Here is a 22,148-nt window from a genome sequence, read left to right as displayed (position 1 = left end):
TACACACACATATACACACACATATATATATATATATCTTTGTTTAAGTTTTCGGTTGGACTAAGAACACTAAAAGCACTAAGAACACTAAGACAGAGGCACTACTAAGTATCAGAAGTGCTAAGTACACCCACTCAGTGGAACAGAATTCTGAAGACTTGGATAGTACTCACAGTTCTACTAGTAGCAACTTTGAGATCTCCTGAGGAAAACTACCACATATTCTGGTATTTACAAAGATATAATCAAGAAACCAGATGGTTCTGCCATTTAAGAAGAATTGTGTATCTAACATATTACTAAGAAGCAATAGTTTCCTGATGATGATTACTATTCAGCAAAGCTCTAATTACCTTTTTCTTTTTTTTTTTTCCCCTTTTAAAAATACTGTTAAATTCGTTACTTCTACACTGGTATTTTCTATGCAAGCATGTAGGATATACCAAGCTTCCGCTTTTCACCTTAAAGCGGCACTAGGAACACCACAGTACAATGCCTTTTTATCCCTTTTTCTCAGTTATGTTTCTTGATTCAGTGCCAGCTGATGCTCTGCTCGCTGTTGCCAGGAGCATGTCCTACTAGTCTGTACTACCTTTAAAGCTAAGGAGTCTGTACCTAAAATAAAGTGCAAATGCAATACATATTTTGTCATGTGTTCCAAGGCTGTTATCTCCAAGTCAAGCAATATGGCATACTGCCATACTGCCTGTATGGTGTGTGGTGAGCCACTATCTTTCCTCCACCTAGGTTTTGATAACCTGTATCTGGACTCCTCTGCTCACCATGGCAGCCACTGGAGTCAGTCACAGCCATTGCAGACATGAACTAGTATGTACCTACCGTAGGTGGCTGAAAGCCTAGAATCCGACAACAAAACAGAGATCAAGCTAATATGACATCCCTGACATATTCAAGCTAACGTAACATCTCAACAAGTTCATGTCATTTAAGCAGTCACAGAAGCTGGACAAAGACTTGAACCCCTTCTTTCAATCAACATTGCATACATATATTCAGCTCTGCAGGGTAGGATTTTTCAGCTAACTTCTACCATCTAGCTTATTGTTGAGAATTCCTTCTTGGAAAATGGCATGAAACATCACTTTTTCACTTGTGTAAAGTACTATCAGAAAATATGTTTTAGTAGTAAAGAAAATTCAGTCTACTGTTCTCAACCCCGGTACTGTTCTCATCCCCAGCATACAATGATCCCTAATTTTGTGTCATTCCAGGAATTATGGGTCTACTGATGAAGATTTAGGTCCAGTATACATTCCACCAATAGAAAACAATCTTGCAAATAATGCCACCTCTTGAAGAGAAAACAGACTAACTGAAAAAAAGACCCCAAATGTTTCTTTTAATTCATGACAGTGACAAAGCCAGTCCATTTTAGCTTGCTGCTAGAAAAATACTCAGGGTTTTTTCAGGTCATATAAAATTCACATATCCACTCTCATCCAGTCACCATACAGAAATGGTGAAACTTTAAGTCTCCTTAGTGCTAAAGACTGCTTTCACATTGCCTTCAGCAGAGAGAGTTTCATCCTTGAAACTTGAGTTTCAGGTCTCCTAAAAAGAAACTCTGACAGCTGTTACTTCTTGAAAAAATATCTGGGAAAGCCTAAATTATTTTTAGCAAATAGCAGATAAAGCCATCAGGCTAAGAAGTCGCATTATATGCAATACACCAGTTTGTTTGTGATAGCAATTGCTGAGAAGAAATTTCCAGAGATAATTATAGCCTTGTTCATGCAGAGCAAAAGCTAACTGAACAAAAGGTAAAGAATACACTCTCACAAAGCCTCCACCTGATTTTTACACTAATTATTAATCACCAGATCAGGTAATTACCAGAAACACTAGTTGTGTAAAAGTGTAATTGGAAAGATGTATGAAATTGCTAGGAACACAAAACCTACATAATATAGATGCATGCAATTACAAACATTTTTTGTTTTAAAAGAAAACTTAAAAATCTCTCCAGGGAAACTACTCAAAAGAACTGACCTAGTGGTCTTTCACGTTCAATCCCCAGTATAGTCATGATCTAAAAGTTTTATGCTCACAAAACCAGAAACACATACTTGCATGCTTCTAAACACTCCTAAACACTTAGCACAAACCTGATCCCATTTTTACTAGCTTATACACCTGATGTTAGTTTTGGTTTAGCTAATAGGAATGCCACTAGCAACTGGACCACTCATCAGAATCAGAAGATAATGGTTTTCTAAAGTTGAAATAAGAATGGTTCCTATTTAGTATGTTACTAGTTAAGTATGCATTCGAGGATCCCATGAAATAATAGTCTATTAGAAACATAATCTAGCAGTTACTGCTCTAACTATACAGTACCTATTTATACCTCTATTTGTACCTCAGTACCTCTATTTGTGAGAGCTTACTTAATTTCATTTTCATGGCAGGCTATGTTTGAAATGTAAACTATTTTAAAATACATTTTTTTAAACCTAGCACTATCATAATCCATTGAAAAACATTTTTGTATTTTTTGTATTGTAGTACTTCAGATCCACTTGAGCACACAGACTAGGCCAAACTATCATGGTGTTCTACCCAGCAGCCTTAGTGTCTCGTTCGTTTGCTGGATGGATTTCACCATGTTAGCTGGCTGATGCCTTAAGGGTAGCCTGAGACTCAAACACTGGAAGTCTCATGCATTTTTAAAACTGAAATACACAAAGGTAGAATGTGAGGACTGACAGGCTTCCAAGGCATTACTGTAATGCAAATACATTAGTGACTGTTTTCAAAGGCAGGCATAGTTTTACTACAGCAGCAAACAGGGTTGTATCCCATTCCCATCTGCAAGCTTGAAAAATCATGTGAAATTCTCATTAAAAACATGACTATGCACTTTCTCATGTCCCTATTCACTGCATGACTACCTGAAACATAGCACAGCTATTAAATAGATGAATGACATCAATACACTTCTCTGAACGTACCTTGTTTTTTACTTCACAGTGGAATATTTTTTAGGCAATTCACTGCAGCCACTTTTGCTTTGAATATTTATAACGTCACCCTTTATTTCCACATACATAATAAAATATATCAATAATGAATAAACAAAAACACTTATACTTGTGAGTCAGCCTGCACGTACCACATTTCCATAGCAACCTAAGGAAAACACATATACATGAATAATTACCTATTTAAAACAGAACAGAAATCTAAAAAGTAGAAATTCTTACCCTAAAAAACTCTTTAGTGGAGCCAGAATCTAATGTTCCATAAGCAATTTCTGTTTGCTTGGAAAGATCCTCTGCACTTTCAATAGGAGACACCATCCTCTCAACCGTCAGGAAGGCAGCTAAGTTAGCCGTGTAGGATGAGATTATGATGAGGGTAAAGAACCACCACACACCTCCAACAATGCGCCCAGACAGGGATCTAATAACAAGTATGAAATGGATTTGTAAAGTGAAATGAAAGTCCTAAAAAGGAACACATGTTATCAGTTTTATGCAAATGATGCATTACACTATAAGGAAGCATTTCAGGCTATCTATAGCGCAGTTCTGCATACTAATCAGATGGGAAATCGAGACATACTCCACTATGTCTCCTGGACCTTGCTGAAATTGGGACTCCAGAGTTTAGGGAGAATTTAGCGATCCAGTTCTTCAAAGTTCTGAACACCCTGTAAGGAAACTGCTCCCATCATTATATTTAACACATAAGCTTGTTGTTCCCTCTGAAGTGAATTTGTGTGACATTATGAAGAGGATCAAACAAAATCAGTGGAACAGTGCTTTCAGATAAACCAGAATGCACTTAATTTTTAAATGCCTTTAGCTTGCTTATGTTCTTAAGACAAGACTGAATTCCACATAACAACGGCTGCTGTGGACAATCTACACTGAGAAACAAATAGCATTATTTGCAATAAAAACTGTCCCAGGGAAGGTCCATAAATTAAATAGTGCACACAACTTTTGAAAGATACAAGCATTTAACAAACTGAGGACCAGACATGAAACAATCAGTGATAATACAGAAAAATGGTGGAGAAAGTATATCTTTAACTACTAATAATATGATGTTTTAAACAGCTGCAGGTGGGCTCTTATGGATCTTTGTTTTGCATCTCCTGCTCAAGAAGAGAGAAGAAAAGAGAACTCAAGAAAATATATAAAACAGTATAGAAATTTAACTACAGAAATTCAACGATTTTCAATACTAGAAAACTAATAGAAAAGAAATACTGATACTGCATTATTGTCACACTTGAAGTTATTTTAAATGATCCTTTAAACTTTGAAATTACTTACTACTTTGTTTCCAAACAAGACATTATAGGAAGCAGTACATAATCTTTGGAGATGTGCTTAATTATTTGGCAGAAATGTGCATGTAGTTGAAAGTCTAGTACTAAAGCGTTGCAGTAGCTTAGGTATGTCTTGATGTGTCTCCTCTATCTATTAAGTAAACAGATTATAAATCACTCACCAGCTTACTGTACTGTGAATTTAACTTCAAACTAATTCTGACATAGACTATATATAGATAGATATAACTACGCATATACATACATATGCACATTTCAACATGACAGTTACGTAAATCTGACTTATTAAACTGGGAACAAAATAAATAGCACTGATTCTGGACAAATTATTTTTATTAACAGCTATTGTATAAAATCTCTGTGATAATTCAGACATTAAAAGATTTATTCCATGTCACATTGGACTCACTAATTCACTCTACCACATGGAAATCAAGTCAGATAAGGCCCAGAATATGTTACTAAAAAGGACCATAGAAAAGAAACTATTTCAACTCCTTCTAAAATGAGATGTATTCTGCAAATACACTGCTACCTTTGAGAAAATATTACATGTTTTCACATGGAGGTAATTTGAGCATAAAGTAATTCTGCAATTAAAAGACTGAATTCTATGCTAAATGAATATTTGCAAGGTAAATGTCTGAAAATGTGTATTTCATAACTGCAAATTTTATGCACTTTATATTGTATTGATGACACCTGCTATAACTGATAATAATCTTTTAAAGCCCGTGATCTGTCAGCAAGAAAGTTGCCACAGGTTTCATAAAAGAAGAACAAGCTCGTTGCCAATACAGACATTATGCTCCCACATGACATTTTGTAAATAAAATTTTGTCATTTGTATATCAGTTTTCCCAGATGGTCTGTTCCAGTTAACCGAATAGTTTCTTCTTTTAATGTACATTTCTAAGTTTCTGAAGATTGATAATTATACGCTAGTATGAGCCCACACTTCACAATCATCTCATTCATTAGACCATTAAACACTAAGTAACAATTTCTGTGCACAATTACCTAAATTTGTGCACCATACTTTATACTTCAAAAGGTATTATATGGCAGTACTGAGAGCACATGCGCATCTCAGAAAGACGAGGAAAACTTCGCTGAAAGTTATTATTATCATATAATACATTATTTTATTCTACGCTATTGTTTCTCTGCTACCCATGATGGCAACATGGGGACTGCAGACCAGTTTCCAGGTGGTCCAGCCTTACGCAGCACCACTTTTTATTTCAGGAAGCTCCAGCCCTAGCCTTGTCTACTCTAAAATTCTTACAGTGGTTGTAATTTTTTATTAGAGTAATGATAGTAGCAATAGTGCAAAATTTAACTTCACACAGATATTTTGCTCGTGCCTAAAGATACTCCGATTCATTTGCCAGAAGTTTAAATTCCACAGTGATAGTTTTGCTGCAAGAACAAAACTAACTGAGGTGTTTTCAGCCCTCTTCTACTTTTATAATAAACAGATAATACACAAAACTAACCAATTTCCTCAAAAATATGTTTGTAATGAGGTGCTGTTAAACACTTCACTGAAACTAAATGCTGAACCTTCAAAATTATTTGAGTTTCACGCACCTTTTATGATGAACATTTACAATCATTATTCTTATATCACCTTTCAAAAGGTACCAACTGTGCAAAACAACTGTCATGCTTTAATAGCTAGTAAAATAATAATAAAAAAAAAATCATTATTCTACTATGGCCTTGATTCAATAAAAATAATTTTGTAGCTACTAGGGGACTTTGCAGACAACTAAACCTGTGAAGTGTGTAATCGATACAAAAACCCCACAGAACTGAAATTAACACAGCTTCTCATGACCTCGAACAATTTGCTCTCTCTTCCCTGCCTCACTTCTTGTATACAATTCTTACTGTGTTATCTGCCAAATCTATCTCATGCTACATCATAAAGACTGGCATACCTTACTGTGATATGCTAGCCTTTATACAGAATTGCTGAAGTTCTCACACAATAAATGCTTTGCTATTTCTGCAGTAAAATAACTTGAAAACCTGCTGTTGCCTTTTGGGATGCATGACTTACAGTTAAGAAATTCTCCCTTGGTGTGATCTATTTTGCACACTAACCACTAGACTTACTAGAAATTGACCTGTTTCCTGTCTTACTTTAGGATGTTTAGAAGGAAGTTAAATTGCTTAATATAATTAGGTAGGTCTTCTGATTTGATATCCTTAAACCCTGTTGCCCTATTCCACTTTTTGCTATAGTTCCTTCAAGCAGCAAGTAGCTTTTTACCTAGCTATTTACCACTTTACTGAATCAAGGATAGAACCACTTGCACACAAGGGAAATAGAATATTTAATGAGCTGCAAAGGAATTAAGTTAAGTGCTTTACAGTTGTCCCTAATAAAGTAGGTGAAAATCCATGAGGAATTAAGCATTTATAAACTGGACCTTGAAATTAATTATAGTGATTTCGTTTGTGACTTTTCTAGAACTAGGACATGGAAAAACAGCAGTGTTTTGCAACTATTCGTATGAAATTAGAACCATCACATGTTCAAGGCTCTCCTGAAGAAAAACTGTGGGTTAATAAATGTATTATGATATGTAGTGTAGTATGTGACTAGTGTAGTTTGTGACTAGTATGTTACCCTTTTTCCCATTACAGTTGTTGTGAACCATATGCACTGTCAACTGTAAAATGGGAATATGCAGCAAAAACACGGTACCCCTCCAAGAAGGCATGAAATGACTTGAACCTTATGCATTTTACAGTCTCTGCATGGTGCATGTAACTTCACTTGGCAAATGTATGATCGACATTAAGACAGTGTCAATCAAATACATCACATCCGATGTCACAGACTACTGCTTTTATTTCAAGGACTTTTGTGATTTTACGGAGAGAAAAAACATAGCAATTAATTTCTTTCCAAGAGTGAAAATACATGCACCATGAACCTCCTCTGGCTGAGACGGCTGAGATGAAAAATGCACAAAGTTGAAATGGGTAAGTAACCAACCTTGGCGAAATATCGCATCCTTGCTGCATAAAGGCACCCAAGGAAAACCACAGACTATTAAATATTCCAAATTCATTAGTTGATTCATTAGTTTGCGTTTCTCTTCCATCTTCAAATTCCTCAGTGTGCCACTCGTATGGGCTAAATCTGCTGACCAGGAATAAAACTACACTGACCCCAATGTAGGCAAAAACAATGCACATCCAGATTTCATATGCTAATGGATCAAGAAATGAAAACACTCCTGGCTTGGACTTCTGAGGTTTCTTGATCATTATTGATATACCCAGGCTCATAAAGGGCTTTGAGAAGTCAATCACCTCTTCTCTCACCAATGTTATAGTTAATGGAGCAATTGCAATATCGGCTTTCTGTAAAGGAAGAAAAAAGGCAAATAATAGCTAATACGATGAACAGAGCAAATAGTTCTTTAGTTTCTACTGCATTTCACAAATGGGAAATAGGACAGCAGAGACACCAGCAGCATTTGTTTCACCAAGAACATCCTATGGAGAATTTCAGAAATTTTTAGTTGAAACTCTTCTTATTGAGATACTTACAACCATATTGTTGGCATATTGCAAGCATCCCTTTTCACACATGCCTTTTTGAAGGTATATGACATTTAAAAGTGTTAGCAAAATACACTGCCTTTCACTTGGTCAGAAGGATGAAACATGCACTCACTTCCCCCCAACTTCATTTGCAAGACTTAAAATCTAATTCTATGGTTCACTTTCAAATTTTTTCACGCCAATACAAGTTACTCTATCAAAGTAAATAGCCAATTTTCCTCTGTTCTACAGAGAAAACTAAACCAAAGCCTACTCCTTCCATCAGTCATCTTTAATAGCTTTATTATAAAAGATATTCTTACCCCATAAACAAGTTCTCCAACCATCCCGTTCCAGATTTTCGTGTCTGCATCCCTTGCCCCATACTTGCCATCCCCAACAATTGTAAGCTTATATTTGAATCCACAGTGTTTAGCAATTTCTGTAGCTAAGTCCACACAATAGCCCTCGTATCGATCATTTCCTTCAAGCATTTCATGATTTTTCTTCATCATGACGTACGGAGACTCCTGCACAGAAAGAACTTGCTTTAGCTACTTGGTAAAGAGACAGATGTATCAGTTGTGCACTTCATAGATTAGTAAGTTTTCTTTTACATGTGGAGAAAAAACAAGATAACATCTGAATCATACATGCTATGTATATGTTAGCTGTTAATTATTAATGTAAAATGTCCTTAACACATTTAAAAGCTGCATTTTCCAGAGTCATACACAAAAACAATACTTACCGGTATAGTGATTCCCAGCAGTATGTTAATAATGACCATGAATGTTAACAGGAGTTATGCATTCAGAGAAGAAAGAGTAAGTTCCAAAATCAGTTTCTCTCATACAGTTTGGATGGAAGAAGGCAAAATTATTTAGTTGCTTTTGTTGTTGTCTTAATAGAAGAAAATAGCTTCCTATTTCACAACCGCATCCCTCCCTGGAAAACGCTTCAGGCTCTCCAGGCTCTATCTTTATTGAACTACTATATAAACAGTAGGTAAGATATCGATAACTGCAATAAGTTCTATCATCAGCAAAAGTGGTGATGAGTCGTAAGTCCTATTAAAGTAATGTATCTCCTCTTTGCTCAGTTGTTACTGAATGATTCTTGCATCCACCAAAATTCCTATGCTATCCTGTGACTTGTCCAAACTGATAAAGAAGCTGTGTAACTTACAAAAATATACTGTTCTGTGACAGTACAGAATGCTATTTTCTAGACAACCAGAATACAACTTACAATGTTTTATTTTACGATACACCGATACGTTGAAGCTACAAAAAAATTCTGAACCATAAGAACTGCTGTTTGGTGAAATCCATTCTCTAAAACTAGCACTATTGTTCTGCTTCTCAAAGTTTCTTTCCTTTGAAAGCAGGTATTTAATTTCCACTTTCAGGTCTAAAAATTGTAACTTTCTAGGCTGTTCAAACAGTGACTGTTTGTCTTCTACAGAAGAAAACCACATACTGAATCACATACATTTCCTTAGTTTCCAGATTTTATTGATGTGTCATAATGAGTAACAGGTCACAACCTCAAATAATTTAAAAAGACAGTATATTTAAACTAACATAATGACAAGAAACAAATGACTGTAGGACAGGCTGTCTTCTGACAAAATATGAGGTTAATTACCAAAATAGTGGTGACAATAATAGTCTTATTCTCTAGTCCTGAAGATTCATTTCCAAGAGGGCCATCAAGAGGATTCACAACCATTTTGTCCACTTCACTCCAATATCCAATCTAAAGAGAGTTTATAGGATGCACAGACACCAGTGAATATGAACTTTCATAGAAAAGGTAAAGCATGTTATTACTATGCCTTTGGTTTACGCTCACAGAGAACTATTTTAGCTACTAGTTTACCAGTGTAATTATTTCTGATTATGTAAAGACAATAACAAATAGTAAAAAGATTGCACTAATGATATCCATTCAGGTCAATTTCTCTAATACATGCACATCATCTTCATTCATATGTTAACAGGTTTCAGTATCAACATCACACACTGTAGGATTGAACGGCTTATGAAATACTCCAGAAAAGGAAGACATGAGAAACTGGCTTTTCCTGAAAGGTTTGGCATTAAAGCAGAAAGATAATCACATTTAAAGAAACACCTCTGAAAAGCTGTATTCGGCATTTATCATTCAGAAGCATATTTCCCCAAATACTGGCTCATGCATAGCAATTCAGATCAGAAAGCAAAAGGTTTAATCCACAAAACCGAACGGAAGATACTCATAGTACTTACCAGAAATAATTCATATTTGTTAGGAAGAAAGAATACATATTTTCACTTTGTTGTGCAAGACCACTGTAGAGTACAGCTATGATCAAATATCATCACAACTTATGCTTTAGTTAATCTAGGGTATCATTACCTACCTTAACCTGTTGCTTAGCACTGTAAAACCTTTAAAGACACTGTAAGGCAATTCAAATTACCTTCCGAGGACCAGTACTTTTGAGTTCCATGACGTTTATTGTAAAATTGATTCTCTTTCCGTTCTGATCAAACTTTATATTCCCTGTTAGACCTTCCACCTGAACCTATACAGACGAAGATGAAAGTGGTAGAAGAATTATGTTTGTCTCTTTTTAGAAAACGCATTCTGTATTTCCAGAAATAATTCAAAAAACTGTATTTCAAAAACATTCAGTTTAGACTATTTTCCATACGCAATATATCATCTTAGTATGAGACATGTTCTTGAGGAGTTCACTTCCACATAATTCCAGGCAGGTTAGGAGACTGGAAGGTTCTTTTCAAGCACTTACAGAGAATTTCACACATGCATTCATCCCAGCATTCACTCCAGGGAAGCTACCTGTTTCAATGCCCTTTCTATTTCTACACCATGACCCCAGGGTACAGCTGGATTTGCAAGACAATCTCCAGCATTTCCTCTTCTGGAGATCTCAATCCTCTGTTTACGCAAATTACGAAAAGCTTCTGTCATCACTTGAACAGCATCATAGGTCAGAGCAGATGTATACTGAAAAGAAGTGAAAATATTTAATTAAAAACCAGCTTCAACTTCACTACACCTTCCAATCCACTCAATCCATTAAGCACAGAAACAGATTAAAAAGGACAATAAGATATACTTGAAATCAGATCAGTTTTTCTTTAGTTTGGAGGTGTCTGGTCTGGACAGGAGGTCACTACTTTCTGAGGGGCAAATTAATGAAGTGTTCTCCATCAGAATGGTTACTGGAAGTGCTAATAAGTCTAATACAAGAAGATTTATAGCTGTTTCCAGTGTGAATTACATTTCTTTCTCAGTACAACTGTGTAACAATTCCGTGTGCAGATATGGCTGGAAGTCCATAGAGGTGAAAGGGGGAAGAAATAATTTCCACTCTTTAACTTAAGCTAGCCTCTAAAAATAAGAAATTATTCCTCTGATTACCCTCTTCATGGAGATGCATTTATATACAGATTCCACACTACATCTCCTCCGACATACATACATACAAACCAAGCAACATATATTTCTATATACAAATATAGCTTTTAACTTTTAAATTTAACTTTATCTGTTGAAAAAAAAAAACTCATGGGTAGCTATTTTCAAGTACACAATACCTTGTCAACACCATGCAAAAACAGTGTTTGGGCTGAGATGTCTGGAGGAAGTGGTGCCCCTCAAAGAGTAGTATAGGTGAGCAAGAGCCCCACATTCCTGATCTGACAATAAAAGCAGCTTTACAACTTCTGAGACACCAGAGAAGATTCTGATGCAATCACATGCATCAGAAACTGGAACTGAACAGTCATTTATCTTTAGTGACAGTAAAATTTCACACCTTAACTAACTGAAGAGAAACCACATGTGTACGTACACTGATGACTGGTAGATGGGCTTTAGGAATGCAGAACATTGCAATTATGCCAAATATAAGGAATATTTTTGGAAACATGGGCCAGAATATAACTACTTACAGCTTTATGAATGAATGCAGTGATCCTTATGAAGGCTATTAGATGCTGAAAATATATAAACTGTAAAGTGGAGATAAATGATATATTGGCTCTTTGCTTCAATGGCTCAGACCTTAATGAGAATTTTAATTAGCTAGCTCAAGTCATGCAGAAGGCTCTTGTAATTGTAACCAAGGCAGGCTCCTGAACTGAGGTCACTTTTGTATGCAACTGTTAGACCTTGGAGAGGAAGAAAAGGAAGGTTGAACTCTTTTTTCAGATACGTAATCTTACTGATTAATGTGAATCTTCTAAGAACCTTTTTCAAGGACTTGTACAGAAATATTTCAAGGGATCAGAACACAAGAAAGTAAAAGACTGGTTGGAATCCATACTGCTTTCTACTACTGGAGTAGCAGGGATTAAGTGGTGAACATGGACTTGAAGATGAGGAGAAGGTAACACAAGATCCTAACTCATTTTTTTGGGACTGACTAGCAAGATTCCTTTAAGTGTAGCTCTTTGCAACGCAGAAACATATTGTACCACACCAGCATTTAAAACTTTGGATACAGCACTGTCATTAACCACTGAAACATACTTTGGATAGAAGAGACAGTAAGAGCTTGAAATTTAAAATCTACAGTGCTATCCAATTCGGTTATTTGATGCTTCATTTTATAGTTGGGATATGTTTAATGTATTGCATCAACAATATTATCCCTATAGTATACAGTTACTGGCGTGAATATTCACACCTCAATCATATATTCAGTTTGTGTAGAGCTTTGCCTATCAATATACATACATGTATGTATGTACATGCCATCGCATCTTTATAAATCCACGTGCTTTAATTTAGTTTGTCAGCTTTAATCTAAGGATCTCAAAATATTTTACAAGCATCTTACACCTTCATGTTGTTGAAGATGCCATCAAAAAAAAAGCCTATGCATCATTTCTTACTGCTTTATTCTGCATACACTCAGCTCCTAATAATTTTCATAGGGCTCACTAATATAATCTATAACTCAATGAATAGATGTAGAATTGACCAACCAAGCCATACTGAACTTATTATCATAAACAAATGAATGACAGATACTGTGCTAATGCACAGGGGTGTATGTAATAAATAAAATTGTCATAGTTAAAGGATGCATTAGCCCCATCCTGATTCACTTTGTTTTATACTGGACATTCATCCATGTTCTGATCTGCGCTATTAAAATAAGTGGGAGCACTGTTTGGAATATTAGTCTGTGGAAGTGGAGTGGGCTCTTACAGCCTACTGCTTATACACCAGTGTAAATCTCCAAACTTCATTTCAGTTCCTTTCAACTTTACATGATAAAATCAGCAATTTCAATACAAAATGGCCTAGGTACTATCCTACCGTTCCTACAGTATCACCCGTATTAATTGAAGCGTGGAAAAAATATGAAAAAAAATCTTGCTTCTCATAATTCTAGAACTTTGATAATTTGTATGGAAGGTATTTGGAAACATCAACTGATTATTCGTATTTTTTTTTTTTTTTTAATAACAATCCTGGTCCTGAACAAAAGAGGAAGAAAAATTAATAGAATGTAAAATTAACAGATCTTAATTTTTTTCCATTAATCTCAGTAAAGATGGGGTTAGTGATCAAGCCTTATTTATCTTAAAAAAACCCAACATACTATCTTTATTAAATTTGTTTCCAGGGGCTACAGAGTCAGATCCACTTACATTTTGATGCTAGCCTTTCTTTAAATGCAATTCCAGCATTCCCTGTGCACAGAACAGCCTAACAAATAATAGGTATTTTTGCACTGAAATGCCATAAAGTTTTGGGCAGAACATCAGATGCAAAGAGTGCCTTAAACAACCTGTCACCTTAGGAAAATTGAAGTGTTCAGGTCCAAAACTGCTATCCAGAAAAACTGCTGATTTTGTGATGTGTCTATGCTCTTCAGGTATCTCTGTTTCATTCAGAAGACTGCTTTCTGGGCACACCCAGAACAGCTTTGGTTTCTAGCCCAGTAGCTAGGCACCTGCCTAAGCCTACACCCCTGGAAGCTAAACACTTACTTGAACGACAAGCTCATAGCACATCCAGCAGACACTGACAAGACTTGGTCACTTGAATTATCCCAACACTCCCACTGTAGGATATTTATAGGGCAAAGTGACCTTCTTTCATTCCTTTTAAAACTGAATATAGCACAGATCACAGGATTTATGAACCCCAAGGTGCTTGGTCTTTCTACTTATTTCACCTACTACTCTAGTAAGAAGGAGATTCCCAGGCTATAATTCCTCTCCCAAGATTACTTACAATCCTGAACACTCTTCTCACTAGAGTCATTAGTCATTAGAGGTGCTAATTCAGCAGGTTTTTTTTTTGGTGCCGTGTCCCTGTTTTTTTTTTTTTTTTTTTTTTTTTTTTATTTTACACTGAAGAGAGAGGTTTTAAAGTACTTTGGTCTTCCATTAGATTTAATGCAATGGCCAAAGAGAAGACCTAATGCTACTGGTAAAAGAGGTTTCTTCAAATTGTCAGAAAGATGTCACAGAAGAAAAACACTATGGATCTGGGCAAAAGTCTTAACAACAAAGCAAACTTTCTGTCTTCCACAGCAGGAAGTAGAACAATGTAAGATCTTATTAATGGCACTGATATTTGGATCTACTGAAGTTCCAGACCCTCTTCCATTCAAAAGAACAGAAAGTCAGCATGCATGTCTTACACTTGTTTAGGAGTGTTAACAGAATAGAACAGTTTGGGTTGGAAGGGACCTTCAAAGGTCATCTATAGTCCAATCCCCCTTCCTTAGCAGTCTATTAATTCTTGCCTTATTCTTTTCCATTTTTTCTAGAAGCTTTATAAACCCTCCTAATCCTCAAACCTAAAGTTTACTCCTATCAAACTTTACATCACCAAAAAACACACAGAGCTTGACAAAAAAAAAAAAAACCCACAAAAAACCCCAAAAAACAATTACTTGGATTTGAATCCATAGAACTTGACAGAAAAAAAAAAACCCAAACAATTATTTGGATTTGAACTCACAGCATCTACTTCTAAAAAAGTGATGTTGATGTCCTCTAATCCATGCCACTGCCTGTAGAAAACACGCATACTGGCAAAATAAATTCCATTTTACAATTACTTGTGTAATCTTACTTCAAACAGAATGCACTTGCAAAACAGCAATGCCACTGATGAAAAAATCTAATTTACTGTAAATAACAGAAAACATATGCCTTTGTAATAATCACCATATGAACACATAAAAACTTCTTCTTCAAGGCTAAGCTACAGAAAAGAATGTCACTTTTCTAAGTGTTACAAATCAGCAGGATCCAGCAGCAAAACATGAAGCCTGCGGTTTTAATAGTGAAAAATAAAACCCAACTAGAAAAATTTAAATCAGAGGATGAGAAGAAAATGTACAAATAGGAAGGCAAAAGACTTCTCTGAGAAATCATGTACAAGGATGGGATTTGAAAAAGCTAGTATGAATGCTTAAAACACTAAAGGGGGGGTGGGTGAAGGCTTTTTGGGGGGTTCCTCTTTAAATTCCTATGTTCTATCATAGAAGTCACTTCCTCTTTAAAAATGAAGGTTAGCTCTAAGTCAGTAAGCATACGTGACTTACAGCAGATATAAATTTTACAATACAAATACCCTTTTACTGAAGTAACTACTGAAATACAGTTTTCAACCAGTGCTCTTTTTATGAGAAAAATGGCCATACAAGCATTAACAAGTATGGTAAATATCCCCGACTTAAGCTTTTAACCAAGAGGAAGTTCTTGAGATGATCATAAAAATGCATTCTAGTCAAATAATTAATGTTTGGTACAGTTATGAAAATGGTAGAAGAGAGATTATAGATTAGACTATTCTGTCTTATAAAATGATACTGTATGAATGACAAGAACCTGAAAATTCCATTAGGCTGTTCAGCTATATTGTTTTCAATCATAGTCAACAAAGCCCTACATATTAAGGGAAATAAATTACCCTAGAGGCTGAACAACACTGCAACAGAAATGATTCTAAATCGGAATTTCATATAAGGATTCTCTGGATTAGAATTTTTGACCAGCCTATTAAATAAAGCCACACTAAATGAACTTCAGTTTTGGTTTTAATATATTCTGATTCATCACCATTCTCTGTAACAATCTGTAAGAGGGTACCTAGACTTAATATTATAATACATCTTCTACAAATTCACTTACTGTGGGCAGGAGGTGAAGAAGAAAAACCCATAGGATCTGAGAGTTCTCATCATTTACACTGTAGGTGTTCTAAAAATTTCCAAAATCTGCCATTTAAAACTAATGGTAATATTTCAAGTCTTCAATTAAAAGAAAAAGCAACAACAACAACAACAAAACCCCAAAACACAACAAAAAAAAAACAAACAAAAAACAAAACAACACCAAAAAACCCAAAAACCACAAAAAACCCAACACCACTAAACCACACCACCTCCATTTTCATTATCAATTCTCATCTACCCCAACCAGCACAAGCATTTGCCTATTGTCTCAAGATGAAATGCTTTCTCCTGTTTACTCAAATCTAATTCCAAGTAAAATACTAATAGAATTAAATACACCAATCTTACCAGGTTACTGATTCTACCAAGGAATAGTTGCTGTCAGAGAATAATCAACACTTCACGTTTGCTTTTCTGCCACACCATACTGGCTAATATAGGCAGCTACTACATTAACTGGTCCTCAATATCGGCCTTGCCCGAGTAATGAGCCTGCATGTCTCCTCTCCTTATTCACACAAGCGATCACCAGTGCTTCTCCCTCCTTACTCTCCCAACCCAAGAAAAATTCAGCCATCAACTCCGCTCCAGCTCTGAGCCGCCACCACCCTTCTGTGCCTTTCACTTACATCCCAACAGATTCTTTCCACTTTGCTAACCCCTTTTTTTGAATGACACATTCCTCCTCCTCCTACAGCTTTGTGTACCACTCCCCCATTCCTCCATGCAGCTCTCCTGTCCTAACTGACACTGATTTGGTAAGGGTATGCCCGATCTTGCTGAACAGCTGAAGCATGAAGTAATAGTAAATTTCTTCTGTTTATATCAACCATATTCAGGTGAATTGCTGGTTGAAAAAAGCAATTAGAAGTTCCTGGGAAAACAGGCAGAAGGAATCCATTGCACTTTATTAAACACTTGTAATTACTAAGGGGAAAAAAAAAAAATTGGATTCAAATTCAAAGAAACAAAGCTACACAGGGACATCAGGACTTGGCTCTGTAGTTTTCTCAAGTCTAGAAAATACTTTTGCTTTAGCACAATTCATCCACTTTCACTTGCACGATCGAGGGATCTGGGTCAATAGGTCCTTTGTATGTCCGAGATAAATCTACAAAGACTGCCTCAAACAACTCACTGCTTTCACTGACTAAATGTTCCATTCTTTAATTAAGCTTTCTTTCAACAAACAAATAAACAAAAAACCCTCGAACCAACTATGCCAGAATAAGTGAACACTTTCGCAAAAAAGCCTTAAGCTATTTAAAAGAAGCATTAAGTTTAACACCGGCATTTCTTACGTCCACATTTTTTTCATACATATTTTTGCAAGTAGAGAAGATTAAATACTGAGATCCAAAAGCTCAGTTAAATCAGACAGCTAGAATGCCAACTGCTAGAGATTTTATTATGCCTAGGAAACCAAAACACAAGGACTGGAAAACACGGGCAGAAAAATCTCACAAACATACAGTTTTACAAGGGTAGTTAAAAAAAAGTTAAATTTACTTCAGTTCAGTTCCTGATTAAATCATGTAATAAATACTGACATAAACAATTTTTTAATAAATCTGATTTATAAATCATTATAGACTACCTGAATTCAGGCATAATCAATCACATTTTTCCATTTAAAAATGTAGCAAGTGCAACAGAATATCACAACTTTTTATTAAAACGTCTGGTATTGTAAAACCATTTTCCAACACACTGCAATCAAAATGAAGCTATCATCTAATTCATTACTTGTACTTTCTTTGCTTAGTTGTCCGTATCTAGATCAAGTGCTTTCTGAATTTTGAATTTGAAGAAGATTTTTCACTGTTCTCATCTTTGTTCCTTATTATCAGTGAGTCATCTAAATTTTATTTATTTCTGCAAGTTAAATAAGTACTTTTATATTTTTCTGTATTTCCTCTGTATTCCATCCTTGAGGTAACTCAGCACCAGTAGAGTTAAACCAGCAACTGTCAATTGCAAGTTTCATTCTTCCTGACTTACAGTTTAAGATTGGCAGTTTTCAACTTTTGCAATTTTACCGTAAAAAGCACACTGTTTGGTACGATACAAACACTTCAATTCTAGAATCACATTACCTTTGGGGGGGAAAAAAAAAAAACAACAAAATAACAAAAAGCCCCAACAAACCCAAGCAAACAAAAAACCCAAACATAAAACCCCACAAAATCAGATTTTGTAATAATTTTCTAAAAGACTAGATGACTAGTCAGACTCGACATGAGGAAAAAATTCTTTACAATGAGGGTGGTAAAGCACTGGCACAGGTTGCCAAGATATAGTGGATGAGCCATCCCTGGAGACATTCAAGGCCAGGCTGGATGCGGTTCTGGATCTAGATCAAGTGCTTTCTGAATTTTGAATTTGAAGAAGATTTTTCACTGTTCTCATCTTTGTTCCTTATTATCAGTGAGTCATCTAAATTTTATTTATTTCTGCAAGTTAAATAAGTACTTTTATATTTTTCTGTATTTCCTCTGTATTCCATCCTTGAGGTAACTCAGCACCAGTAGAGTTAAACCAGCAACTGTCAATTGCAAGTTTCATTCTTCCTGACTTACAGTTTAAGATTGGCAGTTTTCAACTTTTGCAATTTTACCGTAAAAAGCACACTGTTTGGTACGATACAAACACTTCAATTCTAGAATCACATTACCTTTGGGGGGGAAAAAAAAAAAACAACAAAATAACAAAAAGCCCCAACAAACCCAAGCAAACAAAAAACCCAAACATAAAACCCCACAAAATCAGATTTTGTAATAATTTTCTAAAAGACTAGATGACTAGTCAGACTCGACATGAGGAAAAAATTCTTTACAATGAGGGTGGTAAAGCACTGGCACAGGTTGCCAAGGTATAGTGGATGAGCCATCCCTGGAGACATTCAAGGCCAGGCTGGATGCGGTTCTGGGCACCCTGATCTAGTGGAAGATGTCCCTGCTCATTTCAGGGATGACCTCCTTTGAAGGTCCCTTCAAACCCAAACTATTCTATGATTCTATGACTTGGCTATAAAAAAAAAGAGACCTGACAATGTGAAACTACTGAAAACAGGATCAGAAGGCAAAAACAATCTATCATTTTGTTATCTTAGCTACGCACTAAGTGTATGTGTGGGGGGAAAGATTACGAAGCATGAAATACAAAAACAGCTGCAATGAGTACTGGGGTTATTACCATCCTCCAACCCAATGGTGTTCTCTGCGAGCTTGAGCTGCTTTAGGTCTTCAACCAGACAGCTCCAAATTCTTTATTGCATGCTGCATGTAATATCTATATAAATCACACACAAGTTGGCTCAGGTACTTCTTGCACACACCAAGCCTAAGGTTGCTCTTGGAAAAGCTCACCACCAAGTAAGTAGGATGGCTTACAGAATAGACCATTTCAGTTGGAAAGGACCTACAAAGTCATCTAATCCAACTGCCTGACTAATTCAGGGCTGAACAAAAACTAAGGCATGTTATTAAGGGAACTGTCCATATGCCTCAAATACTGATGGGCCTGGGGCATCAACTGACTCTCCAGGAAGCCTACCCCAGTGCTTCAACACCCTCTTGGTAAAGAAACGCTTCCTAATATCCAATCTGAACCTCCCCTGCTCCAGTGTGGGGTCCCTCCCACAGGAGAAACTCCTCTGTGAACTTCACCATGGGTCCTTCCCAAGGGCTGCAGTTCTTCATGATCTGCTCCAGCATGGGCCCCTTCCACAGGGTACAGTCCTTCAGGAACAGGCTTCTCCAGTGTGGGTCCCCAATGGGGTCACACATCACTGCCAGCAAACTTGCTCCAGCGTGGGCTTTTCTCTTCATGGGGACACAGCTCTGGCCAGGAGCCTGCTCCAGCATGGGCCTCCTGCAGGGTCACAGCCTCCTTTGGGCATCCACCTGCTCTGGCAGGGGTCCTTGCTCCACCGCAGACCTCCATGGGCTGCTCATTCACGGTTTTCACCATGGACTGCAGGGGAATTTCTCTCTGCTCCAGTGCCTGAAGCACCTCCTCCCCTCCTTTTTCACTGACCTTGGTGTCAGCAAGTTGTTTCTCTCCCATATTCTCACTCCTCTCTCCGGCTGGAATTGCTCCTGGCAGGAACTTTTCCCCTTTCTTAACTATGTTATCCCAGAGGTGCTACTACTGTCACTGATGGGTGTGGGCATGGCCTTGGCCAGCAGTGGAGCCATCTGGCATTGGTTCTGTCACACATGGGGAAGCTTCTAGCAGCTTCTCATAGAAACCACTCCTGTAGCCCCCCCACTACCAAAACCTTGCCCCACAAACCCAAAACAACTTAGCATGTTTCACTAGCCTTCAAGAGGTACGAATTGAGCTTCTTCCAGGAGTAAGACCACAGGCTGCCCACAAACAGAACGAGTTAACCAGATCAGGAAATTGGAGCCATTGGGTATGAATGGATGTGTTGTCTTTAAAGCGTCCTTCCACAACATCAAGAGGTTTGCCTTACGACATAACACTAAGGCTCAGAAAGCCCGGCATATTTGTACATACACAATAATGGATCAAAAGGGCATTTCAACTTGTTATTATTAGGCCTTTATAAAATTAAATGTGGCTTTTGTTTTGCGACTTGACAAAGAAATTTGCCATGAGGCTCAGTGGTATGTTTCAAGATCTGTATTAGTAGCTCTTGATAACCTCTTGGATTACAACAGATACATTTTAAATTTACTCTGAGGTAAACAGTATATCATATTTACTTTCAAAAGATGAGAAAACCTTTTGTAAAATGACAGCAAAGCACTAGTTTCAAGTGTCCTGCTTGATCTTTAAATCTTACGGATTTTACCAGTACAGGCACACTGCAGGAACAAATACAATCAGTCTCTCCTCATCTATGTCCTAAGACGGCAAATTCTTATAATTAGTATTTTACAAATTTTGAAGATATCACTTTAAAGCAATTTGAACCAGGTCCTTTTCTGGACGTCTGTGGAACAGGTTTTCAACAACGTTTGTCTTTCTTGACGAGCACGATCCTTTGAAATGCACTTTTTCTTAGAGAGAGGATCTGGGATGTTATCTCTGCAATCCCTGGGTTATGCAATTCCTGACAGGAATTACATACATTACCTGACAGGGGCATGTAACCTCCTCTCATTTCTGTATTGATAATACAGAACTTCTATTAGCCTTCCTCTCTCTTTCATGCAGAATCTGCAGTGACAGCTCCCTAGATTCCATGGGAACTAGTGGCAAAAACCTATTTAGAACCACTGACAGTTTAGACAACTGCCTTAAGGCCAAAAGGGGAAAAAGGTTATTCATAATATCACAGAAGGGACAAATGGGAGACCAGCAAGTTAACCTGCTCTATAACTTAAGTACTTACACACTCCAAGTAGCAAAGGACAACAAACACAGCTAGAATATTAATGTAAGAAGGAATGGCATGTTCAAGGACAGTAAGAGAATGCATTTCAACAAGAATACATCAAAAATCCTGTACTTTAAAGGAACGATCAAGTGCACAGATATTGTTAAGTGTGTATCTCATGATAAAGGTATTTCAACAGTGTCATGATGGTGAAGGGAAAATTAAAAAAAAAAAAAAAAAAAAACATAACATAAAAGGATGCCCTGAAAGTAGCACTATCTCTGAGATACATGAAGCCATTATTTCAGTTTCTACAGCATCGCAATCAGAGGCCGTGCAGTACCCAGCCAGGCATTTCAAAGATGGGTACCAATTAGAAAGGTTCCGGAGCAAAATGACTAACAGGATCTGGGATTAGAAAATTCAAAGGAAAAAGAATTATTTAATTTAGCATGGAGGAAAGCGGGGACAAATATGGCAGCCATCTTCAAATACAGGAGGACAGCTAAAAAGGAGAACTTCATATGCATTAGAAACAGATAAAGGAGTAATGGAATTAGGTGCTATACAGGCTGATTTATGCAAGACAAAAAAAAACCCCAAAAGTAAGACTATTTAAGCTCTGAAACAGAATGATTGGGGAAGATCTGAAATCACTATCCACAGGAACTGCACAGGTATATCTG

General features: G+C 36.7%; 1 protein-coding gene across 1 annotated transcript in view; it reads right to left on the bottom strand.

Annotated features, from left to right (window-relative positions):
• Nucleotides 1-3,203: 3,203 nt before the first annotated feature.
• Nucleotides 3,204-22,148, bottom strand: part of LOC104400345 (glutamate receptor 2-like) — a 35,400-nt gene continuing 16,455 nt past the window's right edge. Inside the window, exons 7-12 of the mRNA XM_010023902.1 lie at nt 10,739-10,906; nt 10,356-10,460; nt 9,539-9,649; nt 8,212-8,418; nt 7,335-7,705; nt 3,204-3,423 (exon numbers count right to left, since the gene is read on the bottom strand). Of these exons, the coding sequence (XP_010022204.1) occupies nt 3,204-3,423; nt 7,335-7,705; nt 8,212-8,418; nt 9,539-9,649; nt 10,356-10,460; nt 10,739-10,906 (1,182 nt within the window). The remainder of the gene's footprint in view (nt 3,424-7,334; nt 7,706-8,211; nt 8,419-9,538; nt 9,650-10,355; nt 10,461-10,738; nt 10,907-22,148) is intronic.

The sequence above is a fragment of the Nestor notabilis genome, unplaced genomic scaffold (assembly GCF_000696875.1).
Source record: "Nestor notabilis isolate BGI_N333 unplaced genomic scaffold, ASM69687v1 scaffold4251, whole genome shotgun sequence".
Taxonomy (NCBI): Eukaryota; Metazoa; Chordata; class Aves; order Psittaciformes; family Psittacidae; genus Nestor; species Nestor notabilis.
The sequence above is the reverse complement of the archived record's forward strand: the minus strand, read 5'-3'. Positions and strand labels throughout refer to the sequence as shown.